This window comes from Hyla sarda, chromosome 1 (assembly GCF_029499605.1).
Source record: "Hyla sarda isolate aHylSar1 chromosome 1, aHylSar1.hap1, whole genome shotgun sequence".
Classification (NCBI taxonomy): domain Eukaryota; kingdom Metazoa; phylum Chordata; class Amphibia; order Anura; family Hylidae; genus Hyla; species Hyla sarda.
In genome coordinates this window covers 545,914,241-545,932,513 of record NC_079189.1, presented here as the reverse complement: position 1 = coordinate 545,932,513, position 18,273 = coordinate 545,914,241, and the positions used below count along the sequence as shown (strand labels likewise).

The 18,273-nt window shown below is 39.8% G+C and overlaps 1 protein-coding gene across 12 annotated transcripts in view; it reads right to left on the bottom strand.

Annotated features, from left to right (window-relative positions):
- Window positions 1–729: 729 nt before the first annotated feature.
- MAST4 (microtubule associated serine/threonine kinase family member 4) overlaps window positions 730–18,273 on the bottom strand; it is a 632,006-nt gene continuing 614,462 nt past the window's right edge. For 9 of the 12 annotated variants that reach the window (XM_056541555.1, XM_056541556.1, XM_056541565.1 and 6 more), the window contains 6 exons: window positions 14,666–14,866; window positions 11,892–12,118; window positions 11,656–11,778; window positions 10,616–10,752; window positions 8,796–8,977; window positions 730–8,373 (listed from right to left, as the gene is read on the bottom strand). In XM_056541555.1, the coding sequence (XP_056397530.1) occupies window positions 4,985–8,373; window positions 8,796–8,977; window positions 10,616–10,752; window positions 11,656–11,778; window positions 11,892–12,118; window positions 14,666–14,866 (4,259 nt within the window). In that variant the 3' untranslated portion in view covers window positions 730–4,984. The remainder of the gene's footprint in view (window positions 8,374–8,795; window positions 8,978–10,615; window positions 10,753–11,655; window positions 11,779–11,891; window positions 12,119–14,665; window positions 14,867–18,273) is intronic. The other 3 variants (XM_056541557.1, XM_056541558.1, XM_056541567.1) reach the window with 1 other exon arrangement.

Sequence of the window (18,273 nt, the reverse complement as noted above, 5' to 3'; positions counted from 1 at the left end):
CAACACTCCCCGGGAAAAGGAGGTGTGGAAGGAGTGCAGAGACCCCAGGTGTTTCTTAACAGGGGTGAGATGGGTCTCCTGTAGAGATATAATAAGTGGGTTAGAGGCAAGTATTTGGGTAAGCACAAGAGGAACTCTTCTTAGGGGTACCCAATCCTTGCACATTCCAGGACATCGGCTTTATGGTAGCCATGGGAAACACAGAAAACAGTACAACCAGGGGATATGCAAGAAAATACCATATGTAATAGGAACAGGCAGCTTGGATATATCAAGAAAACCATCAGAGCTAGTAATAACAAAAAGCACGCAAGGCCGGACGGAGCAACAGAGAAATCTGGGATTCCTCCACACAACATCTGGTGGAGAAGGGAGATACTCTATTTTTAAGCACAACATTTTACAGTGCTACAAAATAAAGCCTCATAATGGTTGCTGTGAAATCACTACACTGGTGGTTAAAGGCCCTGTCCACCATTTTGTTTCTGAGACATTTTATCTAAGAGCCATTTCATTTCTTTTAAGGAGAAAATGGAGAAAACTTGCAAATAGTCTTCACTCCAATTATGTAGATTCTAGTTTGTCCATCGTAACAGACAACAAACGGTGTAGTCTGATCCTGTAACAATAGACAAGCCAAAGTCATCTTACAGTAATGAATATTGTCTGTACCTTTGCCCCTGTTGTAGAGAACCTTAACGGAGAAATGAACTCACAAACCATACAGCCTCAGCCTTCATGCCGACTTTATTTCAATCGCACGCATTGCAGCTGAAGTATAAATACTTGTCCAGTATACAACAAATACAACATTCATAAAGTTGTGGGTTTTTTTCCTTTTTTTTTTACTTGAGTACTTTGTTTTATATAAAGTTAAGACAACAAACACTTTATTGCACAGATACTAAGCTGGTATTTCTACAGCAGAAAAGACTAGAAAAGGAGCACAGATCTTAGTTACATAGAAGAGACTAATCAGTAACACAAATATCTTACATCAGTAGTAAGGTTAACACATACAAACAAGTAGGAACGTGAACACACCAGGTACTGTAAGACTACAAAAATGATTGACAGGTGTGAGAACCGACTCCACAACAAATACATTTGTAAACATTAAATCAACAAGGGGGATGAGAACTCAAAAGGCATAAATGAGCAGCGTCTCAATGCATGATGGGCAGTTGCTTTTATTTTTGGTTATTCTTAGATTTGCCACTAACCCTACAAGCTTCATTTGTTATTTTTTATAAACAGTTTGCATCATTTATTCAAGGTAGCCGATAGGAATTAAATGCCCCAGGAAAACAGGATAGGTATGGTAGTGATGTGGATCTCTGACTGAAGTGAAGAAGCTTGAGCTGTCGATGAACATGTCATCTGGACTTCTCATTCCGTCTACACTTCGAAGAGCAACATGAAACACATTGGCCCAGATATATCGGTCCGTTTCACCCATAACAACCAATCACAGCTCAGCTTTCATATCTTGACAAGCTCTAATAAAATTAAAGCTGAGCTGTGATTGGTTGTTATAGACAAAACCAGACAGTGTTGCTTTCAGGTAGATCACTATATCTGTGCCATTGTTGTAGACCAGTGGTCTTAAACTGAGGCCCTTCAGATGTTGCAAAACTTCCACTCCCAGCATGCCCGGCTGGCATGTTTTGCAACATCTGGTGGGCCACAGTTTGAGACTACTGTCATAGACAAAGTATAACATTCACAAGCACTGATCTGAAGCTGCTACAAAGTTACCATAGAATGCAAATGGGAAGGAGTAGTCTGTTTTTTTGGAAGATTCGGTGATCATTGCTGTCTCAATGTTCACTTTATTGAAGACCTTCCAGCTAAACTGCCATGGCTGCTTTAATTAATACTTGTATATCCCATAAAGTAACTTTGAAGCTTCTGTCTATGTTGAGGATACATGTTGGCATACCAACAGAAAGGTTTGCCTACGTATATTGTAGAATACTGGCACCAATTGATTTCAATGGACCAAACATAGTTCCTTTCTGAACACATAGGGTAGGGTCACACAAGTCATATTTTGCTGCTGTGTATTTTCCAACCCATCGATATCAATGAGTAGGAAAATACACAGCAGCAAATACACAGCAAAATACGGCATGTGTGACCCTACCCTTACTGTTTTGTGGACTCCAAAGTGCAGGAAGCCACATTTCTGACTGCAGTATGTGCTCGGAAATTGACTCATTGTAGTTGTAGTCACTAGTAGGCTATGTTCAGTCCACCCAACACAAAAGGTCTGACACAGGTGCACTGTGGTATGATGGAGTAAACATTTTTGCCGGTATGCTGTATATGTCGAATGTAGAAAGCTTTAAAGTGGAAACACAGCCTTAGAATTTTGCATTGTGCAGTCCCTACAGTAGTCCTCTAGGAAACATAGGAAACATACAAATAAACTGACAACTGCATGTCACCATTACCCTTATCCATGTTTGTCTCCACCCCATGGAGGCCGGCCAACCAGTGCTGACAGTGTCACACTGTTTTGGGACGCACCCCACTCACCACAGAAATGGTAACACCCAAATGTCACCTTACTTTTTCCAGGAGGAATACCAGAGCAACTACATAATGCAATAAAGTATACTCCAGAATATTTACTGTACTTATACAGACGTCAAGAGAGCCGTCAGGTTCTCTTAATGCATGTCTATCAATAGCTGCCTTGATACAACTTTTCTGTAGACAGAAAATTATAATACAGATGACTAAATGTTTATATAGTTGCTCAATGTCGGGCATTGCGGATACCTACAGGTAAGTAGCTGCCCTAGATATGAACAGTACTCCAACAGACTCTACTAAGTGGTTCCACCAATTACATAAAGTCCATTTTATGTTGAAGTCAAGCGTCCATTAGCGTTAAGCTTGGCTTACACATTTGATTATTGTCAGCTGAGCACGCTGATTTTGCTGTGACCGGCTGCCCATCTAATGCTTATTGGGGCCTCAACTCTTCCCCCAACAACGAATGTCAAGAAGAGAATTGGGTAGTTGGAATATAGCAAGCCCAAGATAAGTCACTACCAGAGGTGACTGGCAGAAGCTCTCTTCCTCCCCCATTCAGAACACATGCATGCTTAGTCAAGCTGAGCATGGAAGTACCGCATATGGGGAGGTTTGGAGAGAGAGTCATATAAATGATCGGGTTAGCCAAATGACTGTTTGGCTGACAGCTATCTAAATTGTATGGCCAGCTGTACACTAAATATTAGGCAGTAACTTCCCATGAGTCCGCAGTAGAAGTGCCTGACTACAGGGCAATAGTCCTAAAGGTCTTTGCTGGAGGTATACTATTGCAGACTAACCTTCTCTTCCTGCTTTGTATACTACATTGTGCAGCAGAGAGGACAAAAAAGTAATTCCTTCAATGTATAGTATATCACGTATTGTAATTATCACCATAACATTGTAGCAGCTACGCATTACATGATGTGAACATAAACCGAGCGCTGTCATTCCGAGTGAGGGTTATCCCCAGTGCAGTAATCTTAGGTCATATTAGGGTTAAGTTCCTCATTCTACTGCTGTGGATTAACAAATACATGTGGTGGGGAGTGTGTATATAAAATATAAATAAGACTTTACAAAAAGATAGAAAGTAAAGTTCCCCTTCAAGCACCAAATAGCTCTAACATGGCCCCATGTTACACAAAACCCCTTTATTTTACAATATTCACATATTTATAATACAGAAAACGAGATGCTATGAAATGTATGGAGCTATTTAATGCACTTACAAATAAAAATAAAAAAAAAGAATGCTAGCACAGCTAAACCTCTACATTGTAAGGCCCCGGCTACACATTAAACACCCACACATGTTTTTAGAAGAAAAAAAAGCAATTTCTCTTATGTAGCAAAACACGCTTCCCTTTTAAGCCTATGTCGTAAACAGAAATATATACATTCAAGAACTGCAACATAAGGTTTCTTTCCCACAAAAAAGTTTAGATATTTGCACTTGTGAAATGGAGGTTGAGTATAGGATGGAATCATAAGTCTAAATGAAAGATCAGTGCTTCAATAATAGTAATGTGCTAGGTATATATGAAAGGCTCCCGGTGATAATAAAGTATAGACTACATAGAGGATCAGAGTCACAAAGCCATCATATTGGTGATATTGGCTAGATGAGGTCATCATTATAGATATTAACTATTTGGCACAAAAAGGGTCTGTTAATAGTCCAACATTATTGTAAGACCCCCTTTCAGAAATCCACATCCTCCTATACTACTCACTAGGCCCCTCTGGATGCTTATAAATGATAACTGATCAATGAGTTCTGCATCATGCGAATTCCTTTGAAGATTCCTATATATACCACTTTTGAAAAGAAGTCATCAAATTTCATCACATTGGGGGAGATTTTAAAAACCTGTGCAGAGGAAGAGCGGTGCAGTTGCCCATAGCAACCAGTCAGATTGCATCTTTCATTTTTAAGGAGGCCTGGGAAAAATGAAAGAAGCGAGCTGATTGGTTGGGCAACTGCACCACTCTTCCTCTAGACGTGTTTTGATAAATCTCCCCCATATTTGTTTTGTTGTTTTCAGAGGGATTTGTAGCTCCACAATGGAAAAAAAAAGGGCAAAAAAAATTCCAAACATTAATTTGTGTCTTTTTTTTTTTTTAGAAATAAAAAAAGGTAAACAATGAAATTGAGCAGCAAACTGTACATTCTACATTCAACACAAAATACAACAGTGTAAATTACAGACCTTTTCCCCCATAGCCCTTTCCCGTTTCTACTGACTAGGTACATCTTTCTGAAAGTAACTTCATCCGGCTACCAAATACCTTATATCTGGGACAAACACCCCTCTACTGACTGCATCATCAAACAGGATACAAATAGATATGGAAACACTACACAGTGCTGGTTTCGAAACAAGTTTCAGATTAGCAGCTACTACAGTAAAGAGGTCTTGGTGAAGGTGCTGGCAGATTATGTCTTTTTGTGAGGACTATTCTGTGGAAATGTATCCTTTCCTCTTTTTTGTCCCTTTAAGTCTTTGTCTGAAGAAAAGCTATTAGAGTTCTCCAGAGGTGCGGCTGGTGGCTTCGGCAAGTTTTTCGCAACAGTCTTTTTGCTCGGAGATGAAGGTGGGTCTCTCCGCACTGTCACTGGGGCTGCAGTATTGGTAATGACACATGGTTGCTTATCAGTGACAGGTTTATTGAAAACATTGCCCTCCTTTAAGGCAGTGCACGTCTTACTGGAGGATGTCTGGGTGTCCTTCTTAACCTTGACATTTGCAGCATTATGGTTTGGAATTTGCTCATTTTTCTCCTTACAGCCACTCACAGTTAAGTGCATTTTACTTAAGGAGACATCTGAACATACAGCTTTGGGTAAGGAAGTAATGCCAATGTCGTTGGCATCAGACAGTGTCTTCCTTAAGTCTCCTTCTTTCCCTATGCTCTGAGAAATACTAGACTTACTTTTTTCTACAGTCACCTCCCTAGTATCTTGGTTTGTAACAGATGTAATCTTAATTTTACTGTTGGTTCTAAGGACATAAAGTGCTTCAGTGCTTTTATTATCTTGAGAATTCATCGCTAAGGAAAGTTCCACTGACTCAGGTTTACCGTGGATGCAGGTTTTGCCTGCTGTCGCTCTAGTTAATTTTGGATGTGCACTCGTTTTTTCTTTAAGATGAGATTTTGCAGAACATTCTTTAAGGTCTACAGTGGCTGGTGTTTCAGAACTAACTGTAGGCACCTTATCAAAGCAAAGTTCAGAGGTGGACACATTGGTGTTGCCTATATGGACAATGGGAAAAGTGGGTGTACAACTAGCTTCGGTTTTAGTGGTAGCCTTGTATTGTGTAAGATTACTAATGCTGGCACTCAAGACTGTAACAGCTTTTATTGGACCTTCGGATATTTGCAGTGTTTGACTGCCTGCTTGGTCAGACAGCTGTGAGTTAGGCTTTTGTGGTGAAGACATTTTATCAGAGTGGGATATGGTATGAGAATCTGGTTTAGGTTCCATTACCACTTTTGACTTGTTCCTGCAGCTGACAAGCATTGTCTCTACAGAAATTGGCCCCTCTCTAACAGATGTCAGGTTTTTAATAGCGGTTTCAGATTTGACATTCAAGGACAAAGGCGTCTGCTGAATATTTGGACGAGAGGTCTCTTTTCCCAAAACTAGACATTCAGCATTAGTTTTTCTTTTGTTCTCTGCAGCGTTCTCTGGATTTTTACTTTGGCTATTGTAGCTTAGGTCAGTGGATTTAGCTTGTGCAGTTGACAACGTTTTGTTATCAGGCCCCAGTTCAACTAGAAGAGAAGGTTCGATATTCCTAACCACAGATACGTGATGATTAGATTCTATCTGGGGAACAGATGCCTGTTGATTTCTTTCCTCTATACAGACAAACGCTGAGATGTACTTTCCGGAGTTGCTAGATTGTGTCAAGCTCGTAGCAGGAGTATTCTCACAGGACTCTCTGAATGTACAAGTCCTTTCAGAGTATGATGTACTATGTCTTTGCTCCAGTGAGCATTTGACAGAGGACATATCCTGAGTTGCCATCTCTTGTCTATTCGCTTTCACTGAAGAAGCCAATATTTCTGTCACTGGACACCTCAATATTGGCTGCAGCATGCTTATCCCTTGACTTTCGAGTGAATTAGTCATGTCTACAACATTTTCTTTTGTTCCGATGCCTGATGTCTCTTTGTTCTGATGAACCTTAACAGTGTGACATTCAGCTTGTAGACTCTCACTCTGATCCTCTTTAATAGGTCCCTTGTGCCCGACATGAATATTTGAATAATTAGCATTTGTTTTAGTAAATATTAAAGTGTTTCCATTGTCTACAACCTCATTCTTAGAATTACGGCTTTGATCAACAGGTTTGATATCGTTATTACAAACAACATCCGACTCTGCTTTTGTCACCTTTGGCCCTGACAGCAATGCTATGTCTAATGTGCCTTCGATAGGCTTCAAGGAGGATACCGCCCTTGTTTCTAGTTTGTATTCAGAAGGACTTTTCCGAACGGGGGTCTCTGTAGCTATAACAGATGATTTGTCCACATTGCTTTCACATCTGCTGGTACTAGTTTTTAATGCTGCAAAAGCGAGAGAGCTGCTCTGAACATTGGAAGCCCTGTTATCTAGCAGGGTCAGCGAGTCTGTCTGCATGAGTCCGGGCTTTGTTTGCATACATTCGTGAGACACCGGAACCATTTTAGACTTTAACACTTGACACAGGCTACCATCTTTATCTTCAAATGACTTTTTCATCCTAAAATAATCTATGTTTGTTGGAGGCACCTTTTCTGAATTATCCTCTTTCACAAACTTCTCTGAAGTATGGTTCAGTTTTTCTTGCAGGGAGCATGAAGTAGGAGCCTTCTTGAGTTCATAGGATACATGGGCACTTTCTGCAACAGGTAACCCGTGACAGAAAGATTGGGTGTCCATAGACATACAGGCTCCATTCTGTCGAGGATTTCCATTCTTGCAATAAGTGTCTTTAAATGTAATACCGCCAGAACGAGGTTCATATACAGGAAATTTACTCTCCGATAAGCTTGATCTCTTCATAAGACTCTGATGTGCTTTTTCTTCCTTCTCTACATCTGATGACAATATTACCATTTCACTATGTAAATCCTGTATTATATTTTGTTTTAGAAGGAAGTCTTGTCTTTCTGATACATCTTTTTTCTTCATAACTAATTTGACCTTTAGTTTCTCTTTATCAAGCTCGTCCAAGGACTCCTGTCTCCCCAGTTTCCGTGATACCGGACGCTTCAGACAACCTTGCTCGACAGGCCGAACCCGTGTTGATGTAGGGATATCACATGTGTTTGCCTCCAGACACTGCAATGTAAGTTCACGTTGGAATAACTGCTTATGAACTTCTTCCTTAGTTACCTCCAAATTGTGCTTGCGAGGACATAAGTGCTTTTTCTCACAGCAGTATGATGGTGAAAGCTTTTCCTCTGACTGGACTCTTTTTAAAAGTGGAGACCTTGGAGGCTCAGCACTTTTGGGCCTGACCACATGCCTAACAATTGTTGGTGGAGAGTGCATTTTGGAAGGAAAAGTGGTTGAAGTCTTTGAGTTCCCCACTGAATGGCCATGTAAAGGAGATGGAGATCGTTGTGGGGAGGGAGGTTGAGGAGTGGGCGACGGCGTTCTTGCTAATGGTGACAAGGGAATACTGCCAGCAGATTTACGTCTTCCAGATCGGTACCTCTGTCCACCCATCTTAGGACCCAAACCATGAAGAGTGCTTGGTCTTATATGCCCAGAACCTGCTGGGGAATTTGGAGCACTTGAACTTGGAGAACTACTTTGTGAAGAGTTAGTACCTACAAGATAAAAAAAAAAAAAAAAACTATGAATGAATGTTTAATATAAAGAAAATATATTTTAGAGAGAAATCTAAATGAAGAAAACAATATAAAATAAGTTATATACAAATAAGATCTACTGAAACCATTCATTCATATACTTCAAAAAACGAATTCAATCATTTTAATGTGAAGCAGTTATGATATAGGTGTCTAAATAGGTAAACATTAAAAGTACTTTTCATTGAAGAGAACTGGATGTCAAACACACAAATAAAATAATTTGCAGTTATAAATGAAACTTGTTCAACATCTGTGCAACCTATAGGAACCAGTCCAAACTCTCTCACATGTCTGCCCAGATATAGTACAACTTTCACAAAGACACATATTTCATTAGTTCTAATCCAACCCTTACTGTATGTCTCTGGGTAACTTACCAGATGGGAAGTCTGGAGTGGAGCGGCAGCTTGGAGTAGGTGACCTCGGTGATAGGCTATGAGTGGGCGATGCAGGCAAGCTTTCACCTGATGATAGTGACCGGTTTAAACAGGAAAAGCTTCGACTTGTGTGGAGCAGAGGAGATGGCTGTTTTGCCAGCTTTTTGAAAAAAGACCTTCTCCTGAAAAACAAAGGACATCAAAAAGAAATGTTAGCAGAACAAAAGAACTGAGAAAAATAGACTATACTGGATGCAGAATCAGCGCCTATTCTATGTCCAAAAATCTGCATCATTTTTATCCTGCCAACTGATTGATTTTGATTTTGACAGGAAACAGTGCAACAGTGCAAACAATCTGGATGTGCACACTTTCCAGGATGTTTTTATATAGCTTTTTATTTTTATTTATTTATTTTTTTTTTTAAGAATTAGACAAAACCTTAAATATGTATTCAAAAATCCATATCAAAATCTGTACCAAATGAAAAAAAAAATACAACAAAAATGCAGATGTGTTTTTGGTGTAGATGCAGAGACTAATATTTCAGCATGAAATAAGTCAAGTGAAAATGCCCTTAAGATGTGTTAATACCCTGAGTATTTTTCACATCACTTAAAATTTTTCCTGCAAAGATTTGATATTTATAAAACAGAAAAACAAAAAATAAGATCGCTTACTGAACTAGACTTGGCTCAGCAAATGAGCCAGGTATCAACAATGGACTGGCATCAATAAGTGCTAGTCTATGTCCAGATCTGCAGAATATCAAGTCTACAGCAGAAATGCAGATTTACTTGGACCTCACCGTGGAATTTTTCCACATGGAAAATCTGTCACATGATCATGGCTGTACAGTGAAAAACTTTTTTCACTATAAAAATGAAGCCGTGTGTCCTGGTACCCCCCACTGCTCAGTGAGAAAAAAAAAATACTCTACTCAAATGAATGTGGCCCATGCAGCAGCTCCCTGTACAGCCGGTGACCAGGTGTATGGCTGCGCAGAGAACACAGAGATCTTGAGTGTCCCAGTGGCTGGAACCCTTCAAATCAAAAAATTGATAGCATATCCTATCATAACTCTTTAGGCAAGAAGTAACCCTGGTTGCTTAGCATACTCAGATTGCAATAAATTATCAGGAACAGCCTAGTTTTAAGAGAAATGCTGAAACAACTGATCTGATGCAAAAAAACATGCCATGGGGGCTTACCAGGACCTAAAACAGGATTCGTTATAACTACAATATTGATCAGATAAGAATTTAATGTAAAGAACCCCTAAATATTTAATGTCTTGTAACCACTGTAGCATCTTCAATTCTGTAAGAAAAAAAACTTGATTTAAGTGAACTCTGATACAATTATAGTGTCTCAAATACCATTTATTTTATTGCTTTTATGAGATTTTTTTACAAAGACACTGTAAAAATTGATCTATGCTGATAACACAATGGCCCTTATTTACTAAGAGTGGAGTGGAGTTTTCTTTGTGAGTTTTAATTCCCTACAGGTATTTTTCCACGGTATTTACTAATGTTTCCCGATGTTTTGCACTTTTTTCCCTGTGTTTTTTTTTTTTTTTTTTTTTTTTTACAACTGCTCTGAGCTGTGGGTTTTTTTCTGTGCCCCTTTTTGGGGTTTTCTGAGTAAAAGAGAGAGCTGGTCGGGTTTTTACATTTTTGCCGCAAATTCTGGCGCAGACAATTTGTGGCGCAATGCACAAAAACCGGTGCACAACCCAACGAAACAGTTGGGTTTACAATAGTACATCATGGCCAATATTCATGGAGTTTATCAGATGTAAACAATGTACAACCTACCTTTCTATATTTTCCTTCTTCTTGGTTTTCTTATTACGCCTCACCATTCGGCTTCTGTAGCTGTTTCTCCTAGCAGGGCCGGTTTTTATGGACGTATTTTCAAATGCTGTAGTTGTGATGGCCACCTTGCTTCCACTCTGTGAGGAAAGCACAATATTTAGGGAGTATAATGGCAAGGAAAAACCTATATTATTTATACAGACTTATCAAAAGGCAAATGAACCTTCAGTTTGGAAAGAAAGTCTACTTGTCTTATATGTCCCTCTTTAAGGATCATGGGGGAAATTTATCAAAACCTGTCTAGAGGAATAGTGGAGCAGTTGCCCATAACAACCAATCAGATCGCTTCTTTCATGTTTCAGAGGCCTTTATAAAAATAAAAGAAGCAATCTGATTGGTTGCCATGAGCAACTGCAACATTTTTCCTCTACACAGGTTTTGACAAATTTCCCACATAATCCATCATCCATCAGACATCACCAAACCTCTATGATAATGAAAATGCTGCACATGTTCCCCAGAGGAAAATTCACAATGCTTCCACAAATAAATCCACAGTGACAAATCATCACTAAATTATATGTATTTTTTTGTGGACCGGTTGCAGATTTGTTACTGCACTTTTTGAAGATTATGTAAATGTTAAAAGAAATCGAAGTGCAGCTGCAGCTTTTTGCTGTGGTGTTTCTGCAGCAAAATCGCTACAGCAAAGTCATTGGTAAAAATATGTAATAAATCTATAACATATCTGCAACATACATTCCCCTGCGGTTCATGTGGATTCTGTGCAGATTTCGTTCAGCTATATATGAATTCAAATTAAAATCTCTCTAAATTTTCTGCCATTTTATTATTTCAAAGATTTTCCACATGCAAATCCACGCCATAAAATGTACATAATACATCCCATGTGAAAGAACCCTAAAGGGCTTTTTGATAAGAATAACTTTTTGAACTATGGATGAACAATCGTGGTTTACAAAAATTCCTACCAACAATTTAATGGACATTTCCAGGAAAAGGGAAATTTTAAACCCTACCCTGAGAAGGAGCTCTATTACTTCTGTGTGAACAAGACCATGCACCGGCTCATCATTTATATGGGTAATAAGATCTCCAGCTTTAAGACCAGCCTGATAGGCAGGACTTCCTTCTTCAACGCTCTAATATACAAAACAAGACATGAAACAACAAAGAAAATGATTAACATAAGGTTACGCAGGAAAAGTAAAAAAAAGAATAATAATATGACCATAAAATCCTTTTAAAGCCTTACCCAGACAATATGGTGCACGGTGTACACGTCGCTGTCACCTACAAACACCCTAATGGCCTGGAGAGTAAAACCAAACTTTTTGCCAGAACTTTGAATGATGATTGGTTGCCTTGGACTAAAAGATGAGATTGAAGAGTCCCGGCTTGGAGAGGAGTCTCTAGAGGATGGGTCTGAAGACAAAGAAAGGGGGGACACTGGACTTCCAAGAGGGGACACACTGTAGACATCTGCAATGGGAAAAAAAAAACAATAATGCATGTTTTCTGAAATGCTACTTATCTTATGAACAGAGCCAAGCAGTGGATGTAAAAGTAAGTGGCCACATCAAGCAATTCACTGACAGATACAAACCATGCAGGTATTAGATTATGGTGTGATGGCCTGTCCTTTAACCCCTTTTAATCTCAAACCTAATCCTTGTGATCTTCCCAACTATAACTCAAGGCAAATGCTGTATGAAGTAACATGGAATTGCAGAGCTATTATCCACATGGTTTGGGCTGATCCACTTTGCTAACACTAATTATAGAAAATGATGCAGATTTCTTCATCGTGTAGCCCATAAACAGCAGGCGATATTACATTTACAGGAGATGAATCTGTAAACAGCTAATGACAAAACTGAGCAAATCTTTATTAAATCAATAAGTCAAATCCTCTACATTCATAGAAAACTATTTAATGCAAACCAAAAACTTCAACACAACTTTTTAGCTCTTCGTATAATAGTATAGTGCCTGTTCCTCTTTCTTCAACTTGTCAAAGGTCACATAGCTGAGACAGTCACAACAAATCCTAAACCTGTAACTAAAGTACAATGGAGGCATGTTATCACTTGTTTCACTTCTAGCAGGTCCTAAAAGCTACTGTGGGAAGTCAATCATCTTAAAATAAAATAATACACACAGTAAATCATAGTCCTCTCATAAATCATACAAAAAAAAAAAAGAAAGCTAAAAGGACTTGTCTGGTGTCTGATTTTATAAAAGCGCTCAAAAATGGTAAAAACATTTTTAAAAAGTGAACATTTTTAAAAAGTGATACTCGTTCAATTTCGTTCATCTGTTGATCACTTCCTGGTCTCCCCTTTACATACAGGAAATGCCAATTCACCCAGTGACTGGGAAGCAGCAGTGACCCGCCTCAGCCAGTGATGCCTGAGGAAGCAGATCTATCCCGCCGTGTGTTGGAGGAGTATTCTTGGTTCTCCACCTCCGCCAGTGACTGGGATGCAGCTGTGACCTGCCTCAGCCAGTGATGCCTGAGGAAGCAGATTCTCCGTGAAATTGTGGGTAATAAAATTCATCGTATCTCGGTCTCAGCGCCTGATCTATCCCACCGTGTGTTGGAGGAGTATTCTTTGTTCTCCACCTCAGCCAGTGACTGGGATGTAGCAGTAACCCACCTCAGCCAGTGACTGGGATGTAGCAGTAACCCACCTCAGCCATTGACTGGGATGTAGCAGTAACCCACCTCAGCCAGTTACTGGGATGCAGCAGTGACCCGCCTTCTATGTGTTTAAACAAGGACAATAAGGAGGAGATCAGCAGAGAACCGGTCACCAGTAAGCAAAACAACAGTGGAGGGGGATAGGACAGGTGAGTACAGATTTTTTTAACTTTTTAAATCTGAACAATTTTTAAAGAAAAAAATGCAGACAATCCCTTTAAAGGGGTACTCCTGTGGAAAACTTTTTATTTTTAATCAATTGGTGCCAGAAAGTTAAACAGATTTGTAAATTACTTCTATTAAAAAATCTTAATCCTTCCAGTACTTTTTAGGGGCTGTATACTACAGAGGAAATGTGTTTCTTTTTGGATTTCTCTTATGTCACGACCACAGTGTTCTCTGCTGACCTCTGCTGTCCCTTTTAGGAACTGTCCAAAGGAGCATATGTTTGCTATGGGGATTTTCTCCTGCTCTGGACAGTTCCTAAAATGGACAGCAGAAGTCAGCAGAGAGCACCGTGGTCATGAAATCCCAAAAGAAAAACATTTCCTCTGTAGTATACAGCCCCTAAAAAGTACTGGAAGGATTAAGATTTTTTTAATAGAAGTAATTTACAAATCTGTTTAACTTTCTGGCACCAGTTGATCTAAAAAAAAAAAAATAATAAGTTTTCAACAGGGGGTACCCCTTTAAACGCTGATAGAGACTATTTGTGAACTAGACAGAAAAAAAATGGTACACAAAGGATTCTCCAAGGCAACAGTAATTACTGCTGAATAGAATGCACGATCGCCACTGAGGAAATGGTGGACCAAAGTTTACTCATGTGTTAAGCAACTAGGGCTATTGTCTCTACAGTCACTGCTCCCATGAAGAACCTGCTAACGTATAGAAACTAGAAGCCTGTGATTTATAAAGAGGAAAAAAATAGCAGTAATTGTAAAATGTAGTACCCACCAACTATAGATTTATTAATTTCAAGTGGTGGGGAACTTAATGTATGTCGCCCACAGGACTGAACTTGTTGGACATTTCATCTAAATAATGTTTTGTTTACAGCTGCTGCCTATACCCACCCATGACTTGGCCAGTTGGGACTATATCTGAATTCTATGACCTCTAGGATACAGGTTTAGGAAGAAGTGACCTGCAGTGAAGGGGATGCTAATACACCCTCTTTCTTCTTCAGCATCATAAACATAAAATCCTACTTGACTGTAGGAAGCTACAAATTACAGATGTATTATACAATAGTGGATGATAGATGGTGAGAGTAGGACATGCAAAGTTACAAGATGTCATGCTTAGGGTTTGTAGAGCACTACCTCCAGGGATCATGAGAGACAGAGCACTAGCAGAGATGGACTTAGTCACTTTCCCAGACAATTTCTGCTTTTCTGTGTTTTCTAATCGCTGTCGAGCCATATGAGAAGCAGTTTCATTGGAGAGCTTTGAGGAGTTATCTGTGCTGTCCACACTCTCGCTCCTTCCATTTATATGATCTAAGTGTTCTGAAAAACTACTCACTGTTCAAGGAAGAAAGGACAGAAATATTATAACAACCACAGCTAAATGGCTAAACTCTATTCCTACTTTCCAGACAAATCGATATGATGAACAGATTTCAGGGATTTATCCCACATGGAGCAGATCTTCAATGCTTTCATACAGTTGAACATTACAGATAGTGGACTGGCTATAGTATGTATACACAAAGTAGGCATTTTTGGGAAGAAACTAAAATTCAGTCTACAGATTTACTAGAAACCAGTGACTTCACAGAGGTGCATACCGTGTATCTCCGAAAATAAGACCAGGTCTTATATTGATTTAAGTCACAAAAAACATACTAGGGCTTATTTTCAGGCTAGGGCTTATTTATTTACGGTATGTACCTTGAACAACATGGGGGGGGGCTGTAGCAGTGTGGAGGATGGGGGGCTGTAGCAGTGTGGAGGATGCCGCACCCCCCCATCTTCCACACTGCTACAGCCCCCCATCCTCCCAAAGCCCCCCCCATCCTCCACACTCCTGCAGCCCCCCATCCTCCACACTCCTGCAGCCCCCCCCATCCTCCACACCCCTACAGCCCCCCATCCTCCCCTTCCCCCGTCGTCCTCCACACTCATACAGTGCCCCCCACCTGGCAGTCTGCCAGTTGATTACCCCTGGCCTAGGTCTTATTTTTGGGGTAGGGCTTATATTGCAGCCCACCCTGATAATCCTGATAGGGCTTACTTTTGGGGTAGGGTTTATTTTCGGGGAAACAGGGTACTGAAAGGCAGGTCCATCAACTCACAAAATCTGAACATATTTGCCCTTAAAGGATCTAAGTGGTTATAACCCTATAAGTCATTGGTCTCTATGTAAAATATATGTTGATTGCAAAATAGAACATTTTCTACATTAGTCCCTGAAAATCATCAATGCCCAGATGGTGTCTAGCACCATATGAAGTTTCCATCCTGACTGATGTGAGGCCCCATGCCCTGTATGTGCAAATATGGACCAATATGGAAATGACCAGGTCCTGAGAAGAGGCCAAACCCTACCCAATCCAAGTACTAGCTTTGTAAAGGGATCTGATTTTCTATTGGGATTGACTCTTCTATTTTTGACATATTACATTTTTACACATGACACATCTACTACTCTTCACATACGCACAGGTTCCAAAATACACTTAAACATAAGAAAAAAAACTAATTTACCCAATGAGACCTCCAAATCTGACATAGGGAGTCTCATAGACTACGCAATGCTACCTGGGAAAGGGATATGCAGATTAGCTCTCATTTTGAAGGGGAAAAAAAAGCTGGGTTTCTAGCACAATCTATTGGAAGTAACTTCCCCGCTGGTCTGTGATTGATCCATTTTAGAGCCTTGGAACATGACAAAGTATTATAAGCCAAGCCAGAATCTCCTCTAAAAAGAAGTGTGCATCTGTAAACAGCTGTTTTAGATTTTTTAACCCATTGCTTGTACAGAGTAGGGTACTGCTTGGCTACTTAAGAGGCATTAAAAGGGTACTCCACTGGAAAACATTTTATTTTAAATCAACTGGCGCCAGAAGGTTTAACAGATTCGAAAATTACTTCTGTTAAAAATTCTTTCGACCCACATTTAAAGGGGAACTCTGCTGGAAAACATTTTTTTAAATCATCTGGTGCCAGAAAGTTAAACAGATTTGTAAATTACTTCGATTAAACATTCTTAACTCTTCCAGTACTTATCAGCTTCTGTATACTACAGAGGAAGTTCTTTTTGAATTTCCTTTCTGCCTCCCCACATTGCACTCTGCTAACACCTCTATCCATGTCAGGAACTGTCCAGAGCAGAAGAGGTTTGCTATGGGGATTTTCTCCTGCTCTGGACAGTTCCTGACATAGACAGAGAGCATGTCAGACAGAAGGGAAATTCAAAGAGAAAAGAACTTCCTCTGTAGTTTACAGCAGCTGATAAGTACTGTAAGGATTAAGATTTTTTTTTAATAGAAGTCATTTACAAATCTGTTTCACTTTCTGGCACCAGTTGATTTGAAAAAACAAACAAAAATGTTTTCCAGCTGAGTACCCCTTTAAATGTGGGTCGAAAGGGGTAGGGCATTGTCATACATGGTATCTTTCACCAACTGGTGGCTCTTAAAAGCCAGTTTTCTTCTTTCTAAAGGAGAGCTAATTTACATATATTTTTTTTCCAAAAAGCATTGCCTGGCCTAGAAGACTTTCTATGCCAGCATGGCAGTTTGCACAAGGAGAAACATTACCCCTCAAACCCATGTCAACTAGCATCCTAATCTGTCCTGGCAAGAGGCAAGCAGCCCAAAACAGCTATCTATGGAGGTCACTTTCTTTAGTAAGCGATTCTAGTTCAGCTTACCATTTCCAATCAAGCGCTTTAAAGGGGTACTCCGGTGAAAACCTTTTTCTTTTAAATCAACTGGTGGTAGAAAGTTAAACATATTTGTAAATTACTTCTGTTAAAAAATCTTAATCCTTCCAGTACTTATTAGCTGCTGAATGCTACAGAGGAAATTCCTTTCTTTTTGGAACACTGATGACATCACGAGCACAGTGCTCTCTGCTGACATCTCTGTCCGTTTAAGCAACCATGCATAGCAGATGTATGCTAAGGGCAGCATGATGGCTCAGTGGTTAGCACTGCTGCCTTGCAGTGCTGGGGACTTGGGTTCAAATCCCACTAAGGACAACAAGAAATAAAGTGTTATTATTAATATAATAACGTCAGCAGAGAGAACTGTGGTCGTGATGTCATCAGAGAGCATTCCAAAAAGAAAAGAATTTCCTCTGTAGTATTCAGCAGCTAATAAGTATAGGAAGGATTAAGATTTTTTAATAGAAGTAATTTACAAATATGTTTAACTTTCTGCCGCCAGTTTATTTAAAAGAAAAAAGGTTTTCACCGGAGTACCCCTTTAATGGCTTGCATTTACAGGGTATAAGTGTAGCTCCCTCCAATAGATGGCAGCAGTGAGCCAGCTTGCTTCCTTCTGGAGGAAAGCTAGTTGGCAAGTGTGTGCCAGGTGTGGTGGGTTTATTTATCCACATGAAATACTGATACATATACAGTGGTCTCTCAAGTTACAATATTAATTGGTTCCAGGACGACCATTGTATGTTGAAACCATTGTATGTTGAGACCAGAATTCTATGGAAACCTGGTAATTGGTTCTAAAGGCACTAGAGATGAGCGAACTTACAGTAAATTTGATTCGTCACAAACTTCTCGGCTCGGCAGTTGATGACTTCTCCTGCGTAAATAAGTTCAGCTTTCAGGTGCTCCGGTGGGCTGGAAAAGGTGGATACAGTCCTAGGAAAGAGTCTCCTAGGACTGTATCCACCTTTTCCAGCCCACGGGAGCACCTGAAAGCTGAACTCATTTACGCAGGAAAAGTCATCAACTGCCGAGCCGA